Raw genomic sequence first — 19,275 nt, forward strand, 5'->3', positions numbered from 1 at the left:
GTGCGTGGAACCTTAGTAAACAGTGTGTGACAAGCTTCAACTTGTTCAGTGCAGTCAGTCGGGTGTGAGCTACGGTTGAGAAAAGGTGTGTTTTAAAGTGTGCCGTAAACTATCCTCCATCCTAACAACACTCTGTGTCACACATCGCTTCTGGAACGGGATTTCTCTCAAATAAAAACATTAGGGCGTGTCCTCATACACCTTATTCACCGGATCTGGCACCAAGAGATTTCTGGCTCTTCCCCAAATTCAAAATGATTCAGGACATCGAGGCAGCCATGACAGTGCAACTAAAGACACTCACGAAAGAGGACTTCCAGGACTGCTTTAGAAAGTGGCAGGAACGGTGGGATAAGTGTGTTGGAAGTGAGGGGGTGTATTTTGAGGGGGATTAATGGCAATGTGTCTTTTACTGTAACACATTTTTTTAATTTAAACACTCACCGTATTTTTGATCACACCTCATATATCTACCCTTCAAATGTATTATAAATTTTTTGAACACAATGCCCTCTCATATACCTATGCCTCTGCATGACTCCAGAATAGCATTAAACAGATTATTTACGGCTGAGTCACTTCTCAAAGTTCTGATTCGTAGAAGAAATTCACTCAACAATTAGAACACCTACTAAATATAAGACACTATGCTAGATAGGCACTTGGAGAGTGAAGGTGGGTGACGATTAAAACAGACGTTGCCCAACTTTTACATAAGATACATACCTTCAGAATAGTATAGGCTCAACCATGGGTTTAAATGAATCTCCTACCTGAGAACCTGCTGGAGGAAAAGTAACTCCTTCTTCTTTCATAGATTTAATAGTTGCAGATATCAGACTAAACTGAGGATCCTTCTGAAATTCTTCTGACCACTCCACCATTAAAGATTTCAGTTTTTCACATACTTTAGGATGAGCCTTTTAAAGAAAAGGCAAAGAAAAAAAAACTGTGGTTAAAGTAAGTACTTGAATTATTTAACAAAAAGAATTATCACCAAAATTTTCTTTAATCATATGAACATGAACAAAAGTCCACCAATCCATCCCTGCCTAGCCTAGATGAGTACCTGATAAATGCCTATTTACATTTTAAAATACAATTGTTTCTTGCAAAATTACCCTTTTTGAACATCCATTTCTAAGTCGTCTTATAATGACGTCTTTTATATTCAAAGTTATTCTGTTTTCTTAATGTTCTCAGTATTAAATTAAGCTTTGCATAGTCAACTAACTGAAAATTCTAGGATTTTTGCCACTAATAGCCTGAGAATGGCGCTTCAGTTTCCATCTCAAAGAAATCAATACCAACAACCCTATAGTGTACCCTACCCCTCTAGAATAAAGGCCCCCTTTACTCGCCATGTCTAATGGGAATCAGTACAGAATGGTGGTTAGTTTGGACTCTGCAATCACGGAAACCTGGATCTGAACCTCAGCTATGCCACTTACTAACTGCGTGAGCTTGGACAAGTTACTTAACTTCTAAGCCTCAATTTCTGCATCTATAAAATAATGACAAGAGAATCTGACTTCTAAGTGTTATTAAAAGCATTAAGCAAGATAGCATATGTAAAATGCTTAAAGCAGTGACTGCTACCTCACCCTCAATAAAGATTAACTATTATCACCAGCACACATGCTTTAAGGAGGAAAATAATTTTTGGTGCTACGAATGAAAACATCAAATTTCAGAACAGGAAGTTTATTTCACTTCAAATTTATCTAAAAATGATTTCATTTATAATACAACTTTATTAATGCTATATATAGTTAAAATGACAGAGTATATGTATTCTTAAATGACTTAAATTTCTTCTCTTTTTAAAATTTACCTTATTTTTTATCACAGCACGTACTTCTGTTGCAAAATCACGGGAACATACTTCTAAATGAAATATCTTTCCACAGTTTGCCACACAAGCCCCAAGAAGCTATTAAATTAAAATAAAAATCAATATGCAAATGTTGAGATATTATCTTATTTAACTTACTAAAATAAATATACATTTAAAATGGGTCAAATAATAACACCACTTTTACTTACAGTCAATGCTTGCAGAGCAACATGAGGAACCTTATGATTTACCCGTTTCATTATGGCTTTTAGGCAATCTTTTGCTCTAAGAAAAAATGAAGGAGGTTAAGTATTCATAACTTCAAATCAAATGTTAAAAATATAAGATATTTTACTACCAAATAACTTTAAATTTAATAACTGCAAATTCACTTTGTTAAAGGAATAAATCTACAAAATAATGTTACACAATCTTTTGCTCATAGACTTGTAGGAATAAAAGAAAACCTTGCTGCAAAGGTTCTATTCCAAAACCAAGAGCCAAACCATTTTAAAAAAATGGTCAACACAAGAGAAGTCTACCTTTTCATTTGTTTAAGACAGACTTAGCTTTCAAACAGCAAATTCTTATCTTGGAAAAAAAAAAAAAGGCAAGATAGTCTTAAAAGGTTTAAGTACAAACATACATGAATACACCATGAAAAGCTGTAATGCTAAAACAAATGCTTTCATCAGTCTTTTCTAAACATCTAAAGTATAATCCGTTCAGCTTAATTGTTGCACGCTCCCCCCAAAGCACCCTTTTTTATATTCACTTTTTTCATTATGTTATTATATTTACCTATTCATTACTGAAAGGCTTTTTCAGCACATTACCTATTATGTTATTGTATTTACCAACTTCATTATTAAAAGGCTTCCCTTGTGAGACGTCTAAGTCACAAGGGAATTCCCTAAACAACTAATCTACTCGTTGTTAACATGTGTCTCTACTGCACCCAGGCTTTATGTATTATAATATATCTCAGGTTTTCAGTAGAATTCGTTTCCATTTGTTCTTTCAGGATAAAATTAATCTTTAAATCCCACCACCAAGATCTCTTTATTTTTATCCCCCCAAAAGTAAAGAGTAAAATCCCATTTTCCTTTCAAAGTTACATCAAGAAAAGTGACACAGACTAATTAAGCTCTTAGAATTCACTGGGCATGACTCGGCATCTTACCCATTAGGAGTGCTTCCAACTTTGTCACATATGTCCATAATAAGGCTCCAATCTTCTGTAGTGTTGTACTCATTTGTGGCTTTTTCTATAAGATATTAACATACACAAAAATTATGACATGTCTTATGTAACACTAAAATACCAAGAAAGAACTATGAAAAAACTTCAGAAGGCAGAATACTTTTACTAATTTCAATTTTAAATTGTATAATTAAATGAATTAAATGCTTGAAGGTACACCAATAAAATGCCTTCTAAATATAGTTAAGTAATACTAAATAAATTACAAATTATCAATAATCCTATCAAATTCTAATTTGGAAGAAAGCCTTTTCTTAAAAATGTGTCATCATGTAAGGAAATACGGATTAAACTGTTCACTGAATCATTGTTTCTAAGAGCAAAAGAAAATGTATTAATATAGAAACTCATACAATGGAATGTGAAAATAAGTTATACAGAACTAAATGTATAAAAATGTGTAAATCTCAAAATCTAATTATTTGTTTTTGCTTATGCTGAGTTAAAAAACTTAACAGAATATATAACATTTAAATGAACTTTTTAAACAGCTTTATTGAAATATAATTCACATCCCAATACAATTCACTAATTTAAAGTGTACAATTTAATATTTTTAGTATAATTACAGAGTTGTGCAACTATCACTGCTATCTAATTTTAGAACATTTTTATAACCCTAAAAAAAAAATCACCTGCAGTCATAGCCCATTCTCACCCAATACTCTGAGTTCTAGACAACCACTGATCTACTTTCTGTCTCTATAGGTTCCTATTCTGGACTTTTCACATAAATAGAATCATGCAACATGTTGGTCTTTTGTGACTAGCTTCTTTTATTTAGTATAATGTTTTCAAGGGTCATCCATGTTGAAGCATGTATCAGTACTTCCTTTCTTTTTATGGCTGAATATTATGCCACTGTATTGATATACCTCATTTTATTTATCCAGTCAACAGTTGATGAACATTTGGTGTTTTTTTTAAATTTTGGGAGTAATATGAATAATACAATGCTGCTGTGAACATGTGTGTACAAATTTTTGTGTGGATGTATGTTTTCCTACCTCTAGGAGAATTGCTCAGTCTCACAGTAACTCTATTTAATTTTTTTAGGATCTGGCAGTTTTCCAAAGCATCTGTACCATTTTACTAATATATTCTCACCAGCAATACATGAATGTTCCACAAAACGTCTTAAAACATTAAAAAAATACACTATATTCTTTAGATATACATACAAAGGGACTAAAAAATATTAACATATGCATGAGAATGATAAACATCAAAACTGGAGGTGGATGGGGGATCAAATGGGGTATACGGGGGCTTAATTATATTTATTAAGTTTTGTTTAAGTTCTGAAGTATCCAGAAATTACTTTATTCTCAGTATTTTTTCGTGGTCTGAAATAATTTATGATCAAAATAAGAATTTTAAAGTAAATTTTTTAAAAGCATGATTAGAATATAATGACTGAATTATGTAGCATTTTTTACTCTTAACTTTTATAAAATTTCAATATCAAGAGATACAATTTTTTTTCTGCTAGTATGGGGACAAGGATATGAAAATTACCGCTTAAAAATTTTTTCTTTGTCTTTTCCCCTTTACATCCTATAATTTCAAACAGTCAAACCTGAGAATTACATACATATAAGCTTACCATAGTGATAAGCAGAAAGGATAGTAGAAATCTAAAGTAGTTCCTTTTATAAAGGCAATGGATAATAAAAGAAGCCAAAAAATAAAAAGGTTTAGAGCCACACTTTGCAAGCAGTAAAGAGAAACACAGAATCCAGTGAACCTCAGTTACATGGTGGAACTCACTTTTAAAAGTCATGTAAATTGCTTAACACAATGGATAGAAAGCAATTATCTTGACATACATGATGAAGAGAAGCTGGAGGTTTTAGAAAATATATTTTTGCCTTACATAAGTTCTAAACTCAAGCACCAAGCCATGTAGGTGGAAACATATCTAGTCAGGTCCAGCTTCTTCCCTTGTACAAAGACAATTAATTCTTCTACATGGAAAGTCTGACCAGGATGTATTTTTTTAGAGGTTTAAAATGCTTAACTATTTCTTAATAACATACCTAATAAACTCAGTGAATTCAAAAGTAACAGACAAGAAAAAATCTAATTCTATCAACCTCTTTTAAAACTATGATGCGTATCTTTCCAGACTTCTACACATTTATATGGAAAAATAATAAAAATATGTGTACAGCTAAATAAAACAGGATCATAGATATGAGGTGGCCAAAGACAGGAACTCAAAACTGATCACCCCCTTCCTGCCAAAGTTATGAGTAAGTTGAGAAACAAAGAATGAAATACCATTGTTACTACTAACAGAAGCGCCAGGTGCACTGGACAAACGGGTTTGCTAACAGAGAACCCCAGAGGTGGGCAGGCCTTAGCACTACATAGGGGCAGACCTCTCCCTGCAGGGGGGAGACTCTGCTTAACTTATTCCATCAAGAAACAGAGGAGAAATCACTCCATGGCTGTGGAAAGACTAGCTCCTACTAGGACAAAGGGCATCAACAGGGCCAGTTACTTGCACATTTATCCATCAGATAAGTCATTACATCAGGGGTGGAGTGAATAAAGAAGGTGCAGACTCAGGGCGACACTAATGGATGGAACTCCCTTCTTAGGAAGGAAACCTGAGGGATAAAGTATTTCCTACTAACATCATATTAAATGTATCATTTCCTAACCTGCATTTCCACTTAGCATAAACTTCTCTCCATGTTCATAAATATACATCTGTACCAATATGTTTAATAGCTGCATGATGTACCATTATATACAGTGGCCATAAAGTGCTTATACAAGCTGGTGAGAAGTTATGTGCAAACTGTGGTTTTAAATCCATCAAGTACCCAGCCTCTCTTCTTTGTTACATTCACTGGTATCATTCAGTGATGCTCTACACAGAACAAATACAAAATAATTAGAAGACGTCAGGATTTCACACACAAGCTTTTCTACCTATGTTTCATAGCTAAGTGCTTTGTCTTGCCTATCATCTATCTCTGCCACCCCTTCTCTTCCTCCCTACAGCCCTCAGAATGAATGCAGGCTCCATTACAGTAGGAATTTTTTGTTTTATTTTGTTCACGATTATTATTCCAAGTGGAGAGAAAAGGATCTGGGCACATTGTAGGTGCTCAGTATTTGTTCAATGAATGATGCTGCTTGCTCCTCCATACTCTATCACCCTGCCACAATGGTTGTAATGTGGGAAACAATAGCAGAGCTTCTGAGTATACGAACTACAAGAACTTTTATGATGCCCAATGTAGTCTCAGTGAAGTTTGTGCAAAGTTCCAGACCAACAAGAGCTTCGCCACTGAGAAGACAAACATCTAAGAAGCAGCACAGGGTCAAGCTTCAATAACAACACCGTATGACAGCAAAAGGCAACAGCACCAGTAGGAGTGTGAGGTTTTAGTTCTCTGCTCGCTTACTGAAGAGGACAGGTAATACCTGTGGGAGTCGCAATGGGGAGACGGTAAATGGGGAAGGAAATGCCTCAGAAGGGCGGCAAAGCAAGACACGGAAGCAACTCAAGCGTCCTTCAACAGACACGTATATAAAGAAGATGTGGTACATGTACACGATGGAATACTACTCTGCCATAAAAAAGATGACATATTGCCATTTGCAACAAGATGGATGGATCCTAAGAGTATTATGCTAAGTGAAAACAGTCAAGTGGAAAAGGACAAAAATTGCATGATTTTAATCATATGTGGGATATAAAACAAAAAGCAACAAATGAACAAACAAAACATAAGGAAAAAACAAATTCATAGCCACAGACAACAGAATGGTGGTTACCAGAGAGGACAGAGAGGGTACAGGGAATCAAATCCAAGGTGATGGAAGGAGACCAGACCTTGAGTGGTGGGCACACAATAGTGTTATATAGAGGTTGTATTATAAAGTTGTACACCTAAAATTGACATAAAAAAAAAGTGACCCCAGACAGCCATCTCAGAGCCATTGCAGCCATGTGAGGACATAGGAAGACGACGACCATCTACAAATCAGAAAGCTGGCTCTCTGATTCAGACATCAAATCTGCCAGCATCTTGGTCTTGGACTTATCAGCCTCTGGAGTGTGAGAAATAAATTTGATTACTGAAAAAAAAAAAAAAAAGAGGAAGGCAAAGAAATTCTTGTACAGTAATATACAGATGACTATATTTTTGAGTCTAAAGAGCAAATCACATCTACTACATATGACTTGCCAGCTTCATGCTCGTATTTTCTCTTTGCTTATGATGGAATTTTGTTTTTGCTGTACAGATCTATCATTCTTTTTTTATAGTATCACTTGGCACAGGGTTTAGAACTACCTTAAGATTAAATATTCATCTACATTGTCTTTTATATATACACCATTTCTCTTTTACGAGTAAATCTTTAATCTACTCTGGAATCGCATTTAACACAAGGTGTGAGGCAGAAATAGAAAAATATTTTTTTAAATTATTTGCAGTAGTTCCAACATCTAAGTATCTATCCTTTCTCTCTTATCTGAGAAGCCAGAATCATTAATTACCAAGTTTTGTCAGTTCACATGTATATGAGTGCAAATACAAACACACACACACACACACACACACACACACACACACACACACAATTTTGGCCATGTGATATACAATTAAATGTGAAGCTATTCAATACCCCAAAACCCTTCCAATAATTTCAAAAATATCTAAACAGAATATTTTACTTGATTTAATTTTACAGAAAATGGAAAAACCCTGATTTGAATACTGTATCCAACAGAGTTTACTCTCTACAAATATAGGGCTCACAATTACTCTTTTTAAAATGTATAAAATCTGAAGACTTTATAAAGGCCTGCCAAAAACGATTTCATTTTTCAAGTGAAAAATAACAGTTAAATTATGTGCTTAGAGGAGTATTTTAAACTCCTGGAAAAATTTTAAGTATTATAATTAAGGAACATTCTCTTACAGCACGTCACTGTGCCTAGTGTTGGAGCCGTATCTCACATTATCCTGTGTCAAATGCATAGAGTGAGAGAGTTAAAAGAGCCCTCCTGGGGCCTACATGCTAAATTTCCAGGGTTGGTGGGTGTAAGTCATAACATTTCACCACCAGGTTTTGATTACAGCATATAGAGAATCTCAAATACCCAGTGAAATGCTTCAGGAACATTCTAACAATATAAAGAATCAGTCCATCAATACTTGTAAAGAACAAAAAGGCTCCCCCCACACACACAGTCCATTATGTTCAACATAGAGCTTTAAAAAGAATTCAAGTCTATTTGTAAAACTTTTAATAAAATAGGCTCTATAAGTAATAAAAAAAATTAACTATATAAAACAAGAATGCTCACAAGAGACTTTTAAAATTCCTCCTACTATGTTTGGAAATAAAAATTCATGACTGATCTGCTTCCAACCACAACAGAGTATCTGGTACCAGATCTGTTATTGTACCCAAAACAAGTATAAAACGGGCTAAAAGATATGAGGCAACTGTGTTCAAGAAATGAGGAACAGGCAGTGAGGGTCTGAGATCTTTAAGGGAAAGGAAATACGAAGTGAGCCTCACGATGGCCCCAGCTTTCTGCCTGGGAACACATTCCTGTCCCCACACTAGGAGGACCAGCTCCAGCAGAGCAGCTGGGAGACAGAGACCAGATTTCTGAGCACTGGCGCTGAAAGGCTGCTCAGCGCTGGGAGTCTTTGGAATTCCTGTGTTAACGGACTGAATGTCTGCGTCCCCACAAAATTCCTATGTTGAAGCCCTAACCCCGCAGTGTGGCTGTATTTGGAGACTGGATCTCTAGAAAAGTTAATTAGGGTAAAATGAGATCATAAGGATAGGACACCGATCCAGCAGGATTAAGCATCCGTAGAAGAGACGCCAGAAAGCTCACTGTCTCTCCTCACGTGCACAGAGGTCATGTGAGCACACAGTGAGAAGGCAGCCAGCCACCTGCAACCCTCACCAGACACCAACCCTGCGGAGACCTTGGTCTTGGACTTCCAGTCTCTACAACTGTGAGAAAATACATTTCTGTTGTTTAAGTCACCTACTCTATGGTATTTAGTACGGCAGGCCAAGCCGACTAATATTTCACCCAACTGAAGAGAGAACATTTCAGGTACTCAGTTGAAACCCAAAAAAGGCCACACCTTAGGAGTAAAGGCCCCCCAGAATTTAGTTCAGTATCACAGTTGGCCTGCCTCACAAAGAAAACCAAGCCTGACAAAAACCTAAAAGATCCTCCAAAAATATAATTACCTGACAGAACAAAACTCAACACTCTTTAAAGAAAAACAACATAATCGAGCTTCCCTACAAACAACTACAATGACCAGAATAATACAAAAAATTACTAAAAATGAAAAAAGTGCCCAATAATCAAGATATAGTCAATGAAAAACAAGATAATTATATAACCCAAATGTTAAAATTAGGAAAAAAAATCTTTAAAGCAGGTATTATATTTTTTTTCAAGAACTTAAAGTAAAAGATGGTCATGAGTGAGTCGATAGATGGTTGAGACCTCAGCAGAGAAATGGAAACTATAAAAATGGAATTTATAGAACTGAAAAGTACAGCATCTCAACTAAAAATATTCACTGGATGAGCTTAAAAGCACATTGAAGATTACAGAAACAGAGAACATGAAGAAAAGTCACTAACAATCAAATCTGAAGAACAAAGAAAAAAGATAAACTGAACAGAGTCTCAATCTATTAATTTTTTAAACTTGTTCTATAACAAATTAATGCAAATTAAGTGTTTTAAACCACTACCTGTTTTTAGCTCATAGTTCTATAGTTCAAAAATCTAAGTGGGCTTGCCTGAGCTCTGGGTTCTATGCTCAAGGTATTACAAAGCTTGCTCTTGGGAAATTGGTGTAATTTAACTAAAACATGGTAACTAAATTCATGCATATTGGAACTGTGTAAAGTGAAGACTTCCTGTTCATTAAAGCAAAGTTTAATCTTCCTCCAAATGTGCATGGAACTACCAAAAACTAGAAATAATCTAGGGTTATATACACAGTATATTCTCTGAATACAATGTATTTTTATTAGATAAAATATAAAATACAATCACATGCAAATTAACAATAGGACATATAGATTTAAATTAAGACTATAATAGAAGGCAATATAAACATTTATTATGACTAAGATACTACATATTTACATCTTGGGATGTGGCTAAAGCAATGCTTAGATTTTAAAGGAAAACTTGCTTTTTATGTAATAAGGAATAAACAATTATTTTTATACCTTAAAATTATAGTGGGAAAACTGGCAAAAAAATTTGTTTTTCAAGAGCAGAAATAAACTAGAAAATGGAAAGCAAGCAAATGAGTAGAATTCATTCACAGGCAACCACAGCTGACAGTTTTTACTCAAGATGTAAACATGTTCTTTCTTTGGACCAATTCATTAGAAACTAAATGTTATTTGAAAATGGAGCAGAGCCTATTTTTTCTAGTTTATAAATAATCCATACATGTTTATCCTATTAAAATAATGACACATATTTGTTCTTATATTTCTAGACCATACAGTAATTCCTGTGTAAATTTAAATTAAAATATTTAAACGCCCACTACCTCAACCTGATAGATTATAAATAGTTCACCTGTTTCTTTGACTCTAGTGACAACGACCATACTTAGTATTCTAGAGTATTTGGGTTTAACATACATTTTCTCATTTAGCCTTCCTCCCCATTTAATGTTTTGATTTGTGTGGGTACATTTTTATTGATGCAAATATTCCGTTTACTCTGGGGAAAGCAGCAAAATAAATTTGACTTTAAAACACACTATTAATTATCTCCTAAAGGAAAGTCTACTTACAGCTCTCAGTACTGAATGATAGGTAACAATTTAATAAAAAAACAACAATAACAACTAACAGCTTCAAAGCATTTTACATATGCTAAAACCACTTACACTTCAATCCAATGAAGGAGTCCTCATTTTACAGATGAGGAAACTGAGACACAGAAAAATAACTAGCACAAGATCATACTGCTAGTAAGTTGTAAAACAGGGATTTCAATCTAGGCAGTATGCCTCAGTGTCTATCCTCTAAGTTTAAATACTATATTAAACTGCCTCTAGAGTGTAATTTTTGTTCAAAACAGCTAAGGCAACCCTTCCCAACAAGTTAGTTTCAGTTTCCCTGTGTAAGAACATTTTAAACATACTGAATAGGACGAATCCAAGTTCAACTCTTCTTTGTAAGGAAAGGATCAGCCAGAATGCCATGATTAACTCCACTTACACATCATCTAATAATACATCTACGGGGGGGGGGGGGTACCAAAACAATGTATACACTAGACTTGTACTCATCTTTTGTTATCAGTATATATTGAGTATAACAATTTTAATAGTTTTTTCCTTTCTCAAAATGTGTAACATTTTTTGGCACCCTCTGTATTTAAGTCTCTTGATGTGATTAAATACAGAAGAGCAACTGATTCTCTTTTTTTCATTTCACATGTCACCACCAACATTTTTGAGGGGACTACGCAGAGTTGGGAGAGTTGGGTGTACAGGGTAGATAGGACAAAGGAAGGAAAAACAACCACCAAATCACCTTTTACTACCTTTTAACATTGTGAAGCATCTATTAAAAAGGCAAAAATGTCTAGGTCCAGCTTTATATTCCTGCAAGTTCACTCTCTTCCTGACTTAATATTTCCAAGATGCCCTCTGTGATCCTGTGAGGTGAGAGCCATGCCCCCTCCCAACTCCAGAAAATGAGCATGCTCATTTCCATAGCACCTTTATATTAGGAAACAAGGCAGAAACATAAATGTAGTAAGTTTAATTTTTACTACAGTAGGCCTATAAGGAAGCTTCATGTGCAAGACACTACTGATAGCTGAGGAAAGGAAAAATGAGTCCCCAAAGTAGCTAACACCATGGCCAAAACATCACAGATGGAGAATCCAAAGCAGTTAGGCTAGGTGGTCACATGACCTCGCAGAGTTGAGGAAATTATTATGCACACTCTGTATGTACATGTAGAATACACACATCACCCATTAAACAACGAAAACTTGCTTTCTCTACATCCAGCTATAAAACTTACTACCTAAAGGTCTCTAAGTAGTTCACCTCAGCTCTCAGTCAAACCTGAATCCATGTTCTCATTTGTAAACAAGATTAAAATGAGTGCCCTACTTAAAAGAGTTGTAGAAATTAAGTGAAAAGGAAAATGGATGAAAGACTAAACAAATACTTAAAAAAAGAGGACATTCATTTAGTGAATAAATATATTTAAAGGTGGTGCCTAACATCAATAGTAATCACATAAATATGTATTAAAACCACAATGAGATACCACTAAAATGGCTAACGTTCTTAAAACTACACTACGAAATACGGCCAGATTTCTGACATGATATTGAAGTAATATGACCCCGAAATTAAGGAGATGCCCTGTTCAGAATATCAATAATTTTCAGGGGGCAATGTCTGATATCTGTGACACTGACCTTCTGAGGTTCAATCACTATACCAAATACAAACGTTTATTCACTATCAAGTGTGCAAATTAATAAAGGAAATCTCAACTAAAATTGGAGTTGGGAAGGCCTGTAGAGGGAGCTCTCACACCCTATGATGTCAATTACCCAAACCAGGAAGAGATACACCTTCCATCACCAATAGGAAGGTGTCTCTACTTTACTAAGCCAGCCGGAGGAAGATTTTCTTCATTCCCAGCAACAATCCCAGCCAATGGAAAATGCTACAGTTCAGTCAATGAGAAGTTGTCACCCTCCGTCTACTTTCCACCAATGAACTTTCATTTTTCTTTTGCTAATAACTTCCTTGCCTCACCATCCTGTCTATGAACGCCTTCCATTTTGCACAACTCCTCTGAGAACCTCCATGCTTGCTAGATGAGATGCTGCCTGCTTTATGAATCATTTAATAAGGCCAACTAGATCTTCAAATTTAGTCAGCTGAATTTTGGTTTTTTAAACACAGGTAAAGTAATAGAGCCTAATAAGGTAATAATGTTTTAAAAAATTTTTTTTTTCCTCATCAACTCTCTGCCTCAAGTGCTCAGTACTAAGAAAACCAAAACACTACATGTGCTACATCTCTTTTAGAGCTTTTAGAAGAGAATGTTAAAATAATTCATCTTATGAGATATGAAAGCAAAAGAAAGCTGCTCCAGATAATAAAAAATTCCCTTTGCGTTCAAATGAACAAGAACTGAGTCACTACAATTCTCATGTTGCAAATGAGAATAAGCAAGTGCTTCTTAAGAGAGTATTTACTGATCAAGAGAAGAGTTTACAAGTTTTCAGTTACAGAAAAATTTTATGAAAAAATTTTTTCATCCTATATGCGATCATTTAAAAGCGACATTAAATAAGAGACATTATGAATAACAAAAATTTTAAATCCTTCATCACTTCCCTTCATACTTTTTATAAGAGACCTGTTAAATATGACTTCTGAGGTTGCATTAAAAGTCAGTCGGGGATGGCAGTTACTCAGTTGCTTAGAGCACGGTGCTCATAACAACAAGGCTGCTGGTTCGATCCCCACATGGGCCACTGTGAGCTGCGCCCTCCACAACTAGATTGAAACAACTACTTGACTTGGAGCTGATGGGTCCTGGAAAAACACACTTAAAAGAAAAGTTAAAAAAAAAAAAAAAGGTCAGTCAGAACTGTAACTACTTCAAGGGACCTTCAGTTTTCAACATTCCTTAACTAAAGGAAACTAAAGAAAGTCCTCTTTGAATGGGACAGTGACAATTGCCACAAACAGGTTTGTCTCAGTAGTGGACAAGTGGTCACAGAGAGGTGCTTGCCCCTCAAGCACAAGCAGGTATAGGTCAATTAAGAAAATGTTCAGAGTAGTCTAGAAGATGGGACCAATACTTATTACTCCAAAGAAGACCTGAAGGTGCCAATAAGCCAGTGTGGAACCAGTCCTACAAAGGAAAGGATGAAAGAACGTTTGGGCAATACCAAAATGTCTCAGGTTTCTAGAAACAATATTCACCCCACGGAGGTTTGACAAATATTGCTGACTGGCTATTTGAAACAGGAAAAAGACTAAGCAAAAATACTTTTAAAAATGTTGTAACTTAGACAAAACGAAAACCCAAGGTCAGGGAGGTAGAAGGTTAGAGTTGGGGACACAAGACAACCAAGGAGGGAAAAAAAAATAACAGAAGATAAAGAAATGAGATAGCTTTACGTTTTGTTTTGCTATCTGTGATAGATGGTTAGAACTAAGAGTTGCTAAATGATCAGAGTTTGGTATTCTACACGACATACCTATAAACAAGACCTACTCTTTTAACTTGAAGAACACCTCTGAGGTGCTTTCATTTAAACAAACCAGAAAGCAGCACAGAGACAGATTCACCTAAGTACACTGCTATAATATTACGCTGCATATTCACTTGTAGAAATATCATCCTCTTTCTCTCTTGCCTTACTTACAAACTATAATCCAAATAAGCTTAGAACTAAATGTTATTATCAAGGAATAAACATGCATATTTTTAAATATCAACATCATCAGTTCATATAAAACAAAAAGTAAATTACAATGTTTTCTTTTAAATCCCTAAAGAGCATAAAAGAAATTCCCTCTTATGACTTTACCAATCTGATCATAAACCCATATGAAAGAAAAAAGGTCACAAACAGCTAAGACTATCAAAATGAAGAAAAACAAGATGGGGGGACTTGGCCTACTAACTATAAAGGTTACTGAGATTACAATGTGGTATTGGTGCAGAAACGCTAAAGAAAACAGTATAAAAGAACAGACACAGGCCTCACAAAAGAAAGCTGTATTGTATGAAGGAGTGAGTTTTCCAAATTAGTAGGGGAAGGATAAACAATGTAATATATGGTGATTAGACAAAGTGATTATTGTCTATTTTCAATTGACCATCCAATCAAATCCTCCATTAAACTCTACACAAAGATAAAGTCCAGATGAATTAAAGACCCAACTGTGAAAATCAAAACTTTAATAAAACTTTCAGATGAAAATATGACAAAAACCCTTATAAACTCAGGATACAGAAGCCTTTCTTAAACAAGGAAAATAAAATCAAGGGAGAAAGACGATTACCACTAAATTAAAACTTAAGTTTTCTTAACAATAAAAGACATTAGAAACAAGTAAAAAGAAACAACAAACTGGGATATATTTTAGCAATTCTCACAACCAATGAAAGGTAAGAAGAGAATGTATATGGAACTCAAAAAATCAACAAGAAAAAATAATCCAGCAGAGTAAGTAAAAGTAATGAGCAGGCAATTTATGGAAATAGAAAACGGAATGACCAAGAAATATATGAAAAGATGCTCAACTTTGCTAGCAATGAAGTTGAAATGAAATGCAAACAATGCCCTATTTCACACCCATCAAACTGGCATAAGTTAAAAATATGAAACTACCCAGCATTAGTGAGAATATAGAACAGGGACTTCACTTGCACTGCTGGTGGGAATAAAATCTCCCCCAAACACATGAAAGGGCAATTCTGCACTAATATTTTGCAACTCTGCACTACTGACAGTTTTAATATGGAATTCCTCTTCAAGATACAATCCCTGGAGAATCACTGATGTGAAGAAAACATCGATAAGAAGTTTCACCTTAGTTGTTATCTGTAATAGCAAAAAACTGGAAAAAACTTCATGTCCATTAATGGGAGAACGGATACAAAATGTGGCATATCCGTACAGTGAGATACCACACAACTCTTAAAATTAATGCACCAGATAGAGCTACAAGTATCACAAAAAATGCTGAATGACAAGTTGCGAATGACACTATTTTAATGAAGTTTATAAATATGCAAAACAATACATATAGTACACTCGTATGTAGGGTTTCCACATTCCCGACATTTTGGAACCTTCGGGAATTGAGAACAGGAAATCTTATTTCCTGAGAATTCTCAAGAATTCCCAAAACAATCTTTTTTATTTAACTTTCATTGATAATCTGTAATAATGGCTGTTAACAGTAAATGTTAATAAACAGAAAAGCTGTAGAGAAGGTAGGGCAACCAGGATTCGTGGCCCCAGGCGCAGTCTTTCAGAGGTTTTAAGACACTCCTATACGTAAAAGGTCAACGCAAAACTTAAGTAAATAAAATTTCCTAAATGGAGGTGGATGGAATTTCATGACAAGTGCATCTCTTGCCCTGAGCTCTAAACAGGGGTCATTACTGTATCATTTTGGCTAGGTTTTTCAGGTTTTCTCAAAATATAAACAATGTAATTAATACAAACTTTATTTAACCCACCTTATAGTATACAGTGAGGTTTTACATATATCACACAATGTATTAACATTCCCAATATCATTTAAATATTTTATTTATTAAATTAAACATTAATAGAAAACAAAAGCAAATATTATGTTTGAAAATTAAAAAATACTTCAACTAGTTTTTCTTTTTTAAAATGAAACTTTAAGATTCATAGAGCATTAATTGTCCGATCAGACAATCGTGATCTTCGCTTTGTAACAAATATACTTGATGTGGAAAAATTTCTTTCATTTTCTGTAGACGTTGGTCGAATTGTTATGAGTGTGTCTAACAGCATCTTCAAGTTGGGAGTGAGAATGTGTTGCTACAAATAAGCTTATTTCCTTCCTTAGAGAAGCAAGTATTTTGTCTGTATGCATAGGGCTGGGCTGTGATGTCGAAATTGATATTGCTGTAGTCAATTCACAATTCAGATCAAATTCTGATTTAATATCAGAACTCTCTGTAAGGACATCCTTTGTTTCTTCTCTTGGAAGTTCTTTTGCTGTAAATGTTCCTTTAAAAAGTCTTTCCATTAATGACTTCGCCAATCGTGCAATTTCCTTCTTACTTGGAAAGGCAAAAAACTCATCCTCTTCCATCTCACGTAGACAACTAACGTTACTCAAGTACTTTCTGAGAGACACAAGATCTCTATTTCTATGTTTAACCAATTCAAATTTTATTTCCTTTAAAAGCATTAAGAAAAAATTAAGAAAGACCTATATTGTGCAGCGAATATTTATAGCTAAAAAGTACCACAAAACATTATGATATGAGATTAGAAATTATTGTAATACTGGAATAAAATATTAGCAGTGCACATTGTTTTTTAAATAGACTGACTTACCCACAGTAGCTGAGAGAGCAAAGAACACGCACATTCATCACAATCGTCAGCCACAAACAAACTGATCGAATGTGGTTGGTAGGTATCCGCCGTCACTTTGTAGAAACGATTCATCGTGGAGAACAGAAAACAGTTTGTATTTACACAGAGAAGTAATTATTTTCACAACCCAGGATTTGACTACAATGTCATATTAAGGTAAACTACCTTAGATTTCTTAGTTCACCTGAAGATGATTTTATAGTCAAATCCTGGGTTGTGAAAATAAATATTTCTCTGTGTAAATACAAACTGTTGTCTGTTCTCCATGATCAAATGTGCTCGATTTACAAGCGCTAAAATTAGGGGGTCATGTGATATCTGATTCTGTTGTTGAGGGAGCATGTCTGATGGCTTGTAATATTGTAACCCAATGTAACTTTAGATAGCAATAAACAGGAAAAATGTCTAAGAGATACACTGTGACTAGTACGTTTATTTCCCATTGTGGGTATTACTGGGTTCAAGAAGCCGATTTTCCCGATTTCCCAAGCAACTCTTCTCGGGATTCGGGAACGGGAAAGCGGAAAGAAATTCCAGAGAACAGGGTGGGAAGGAATTCCCACCCGGAAACCCTACTAGTACGTATAGTATATGTAGTTGACCCTTGAGCAACATGGGTTTGAACTGCTTGGGTCCACTTAGATGAGGATTTATTTCCATCAACAATTTGAAAAAACTCAGACGAACGACACAGCCTAAAACAGATGACATAAACTTACAGTATCAATAAACACAATATAGTACTGTAAATGTATTTTCTCTTCCTTAAGATTTTTTAAATAACATTTTCTTCTCTCTAGCTTACTTCACTGTTAAGAACACAATATGTAATACATATAACATACAAAAGGTGTTAATCGACTGTTTATGTTATCAGTAAAGCTTCCAGTCAACAGCAGGCTATTAGTAGTTAAGTTTTGGGGGTTCTATGAAGATTTTTGACTGAGTGGTGGGTTGGTACCCGTAACCCCCACGTTGTTCAAGGGTTATATCTTTTTGGAGAGTGTTTAACTTTGAGAAGGGAGGAAAAAACATAGGATCAGACAGCTACTAAATATACCAGATAATTTCAATTGTATCTTAAGTGTTTCTTAAAAAAATAAAGTGGCAAAATTTAGAACTTGACAGAGTTGGCTGAAAGAAATACGAGTTTATGTTATATACCGTACTTTACGATAAAAGTATTTCATAGTTTAAAAAGTCACAAAATACATTAATTAAAATTTATAACTATCTACAGGTATTAGGATTTTTGGTACCATGTAAGCAAAGTATAGGAAAAAAAGGCTTTTAAGGCTATCCTTCTCATTCACAACCAAACATATTTTTAACTTTATTTTTTACAAAGATTATAAGAACCTCATTGTGTTCAAGAATTGACTTAATAAATATGTAAATATTACAAATTTGAACATATAAAGTAATTTGTATTATTGAAGTGCTGTCAATATCTATTTTTATATTACGGTTTCTTCTAAAAGCCCCAAGCTACCTCATTGTCGAGTTCTCTAAACACAACACAAACCAAAGAGATACCAATACAAGCCTAATTTCACTTGGAAAAGCCTCCTTTTAAGATAAAAGTTCACACTTCAATCCACTGTGTCAGAGTTTTTGTAGTGGTCGAATTTTAGCTCAGCTTTGTGCGGCACGAGTAAGTTTCTCTTTAAGGAAGGAGATACCAAGGGTGTTGAATAAAGCAAAAGTCTATCAATGAACAGTAAATGGCCGAGGCAGCACCTGGCAAGAACCTGCCTACACTGAGTAAAGAGAAAAAAGACATGCAAATACGAACTGGAGTTAGGGAGCAGAACAGACCAGTCATAAAGTCAGGAACCGATGTAGTGAGATTGGAAAAATTGGTACAGCATGGAAGGGAATGACATTCCTTTTAACACTAACCACTAAATCTTCCTACTGTGGCTCTGCCCCCATGTTTCACTTTCCCCAAAGAATCACCTAAGAAGGCTGTACGAACTAGGCTCCA

At 34.9% G+C, this 19,275-nt stretch overlaps 1 protein-coding gene across 1 annotated transcript in view; it reads right to left on the reverse strand.

Annotated features, from left to right (window-relative positions):
* Positions 1-19,275, reverse strand: part of STAM2 (signal transducing adaptor molecule 2) — a 43,204-nt gene that overhangs the window by 20,959 nt on the left and 2,970 nt on the right. The window contains exons 2-5 of the mRNA XM_081052655.1: positions 3,021-3,105; positions 2,047-2,122; positions 1,835-1,933; positions 774-920 (exon numbers count right to left, since the gene is read on the reverse strand). Of these exons, the coding sequence (XP_080908781.1) occupies positions 774-920; positions 1,835-1,933; positions 2,047-2,122; positions 3,021-3,105 (407 nt within the window). The remainder of the gene's footprint in view (positions 1-773; positions 921-1,834; positions 1,934-2,046; positions 2,123-3,020; positions 3,106-19,275) is intronic.

The sequence above is a fragment of the Rhinolophus hipposideros genome, assembly GCF_964194185.1.
Source record: "Rhinolophus hipposideros genome assembly, chromosome: 6".
Taxonomy (NCBI): Eukaryota; Metazoa; Chordata; class Mammalia; order Chiroptera; family Rhinolophidae; genus Rhinolophus; species Rhinolophus hipposideros.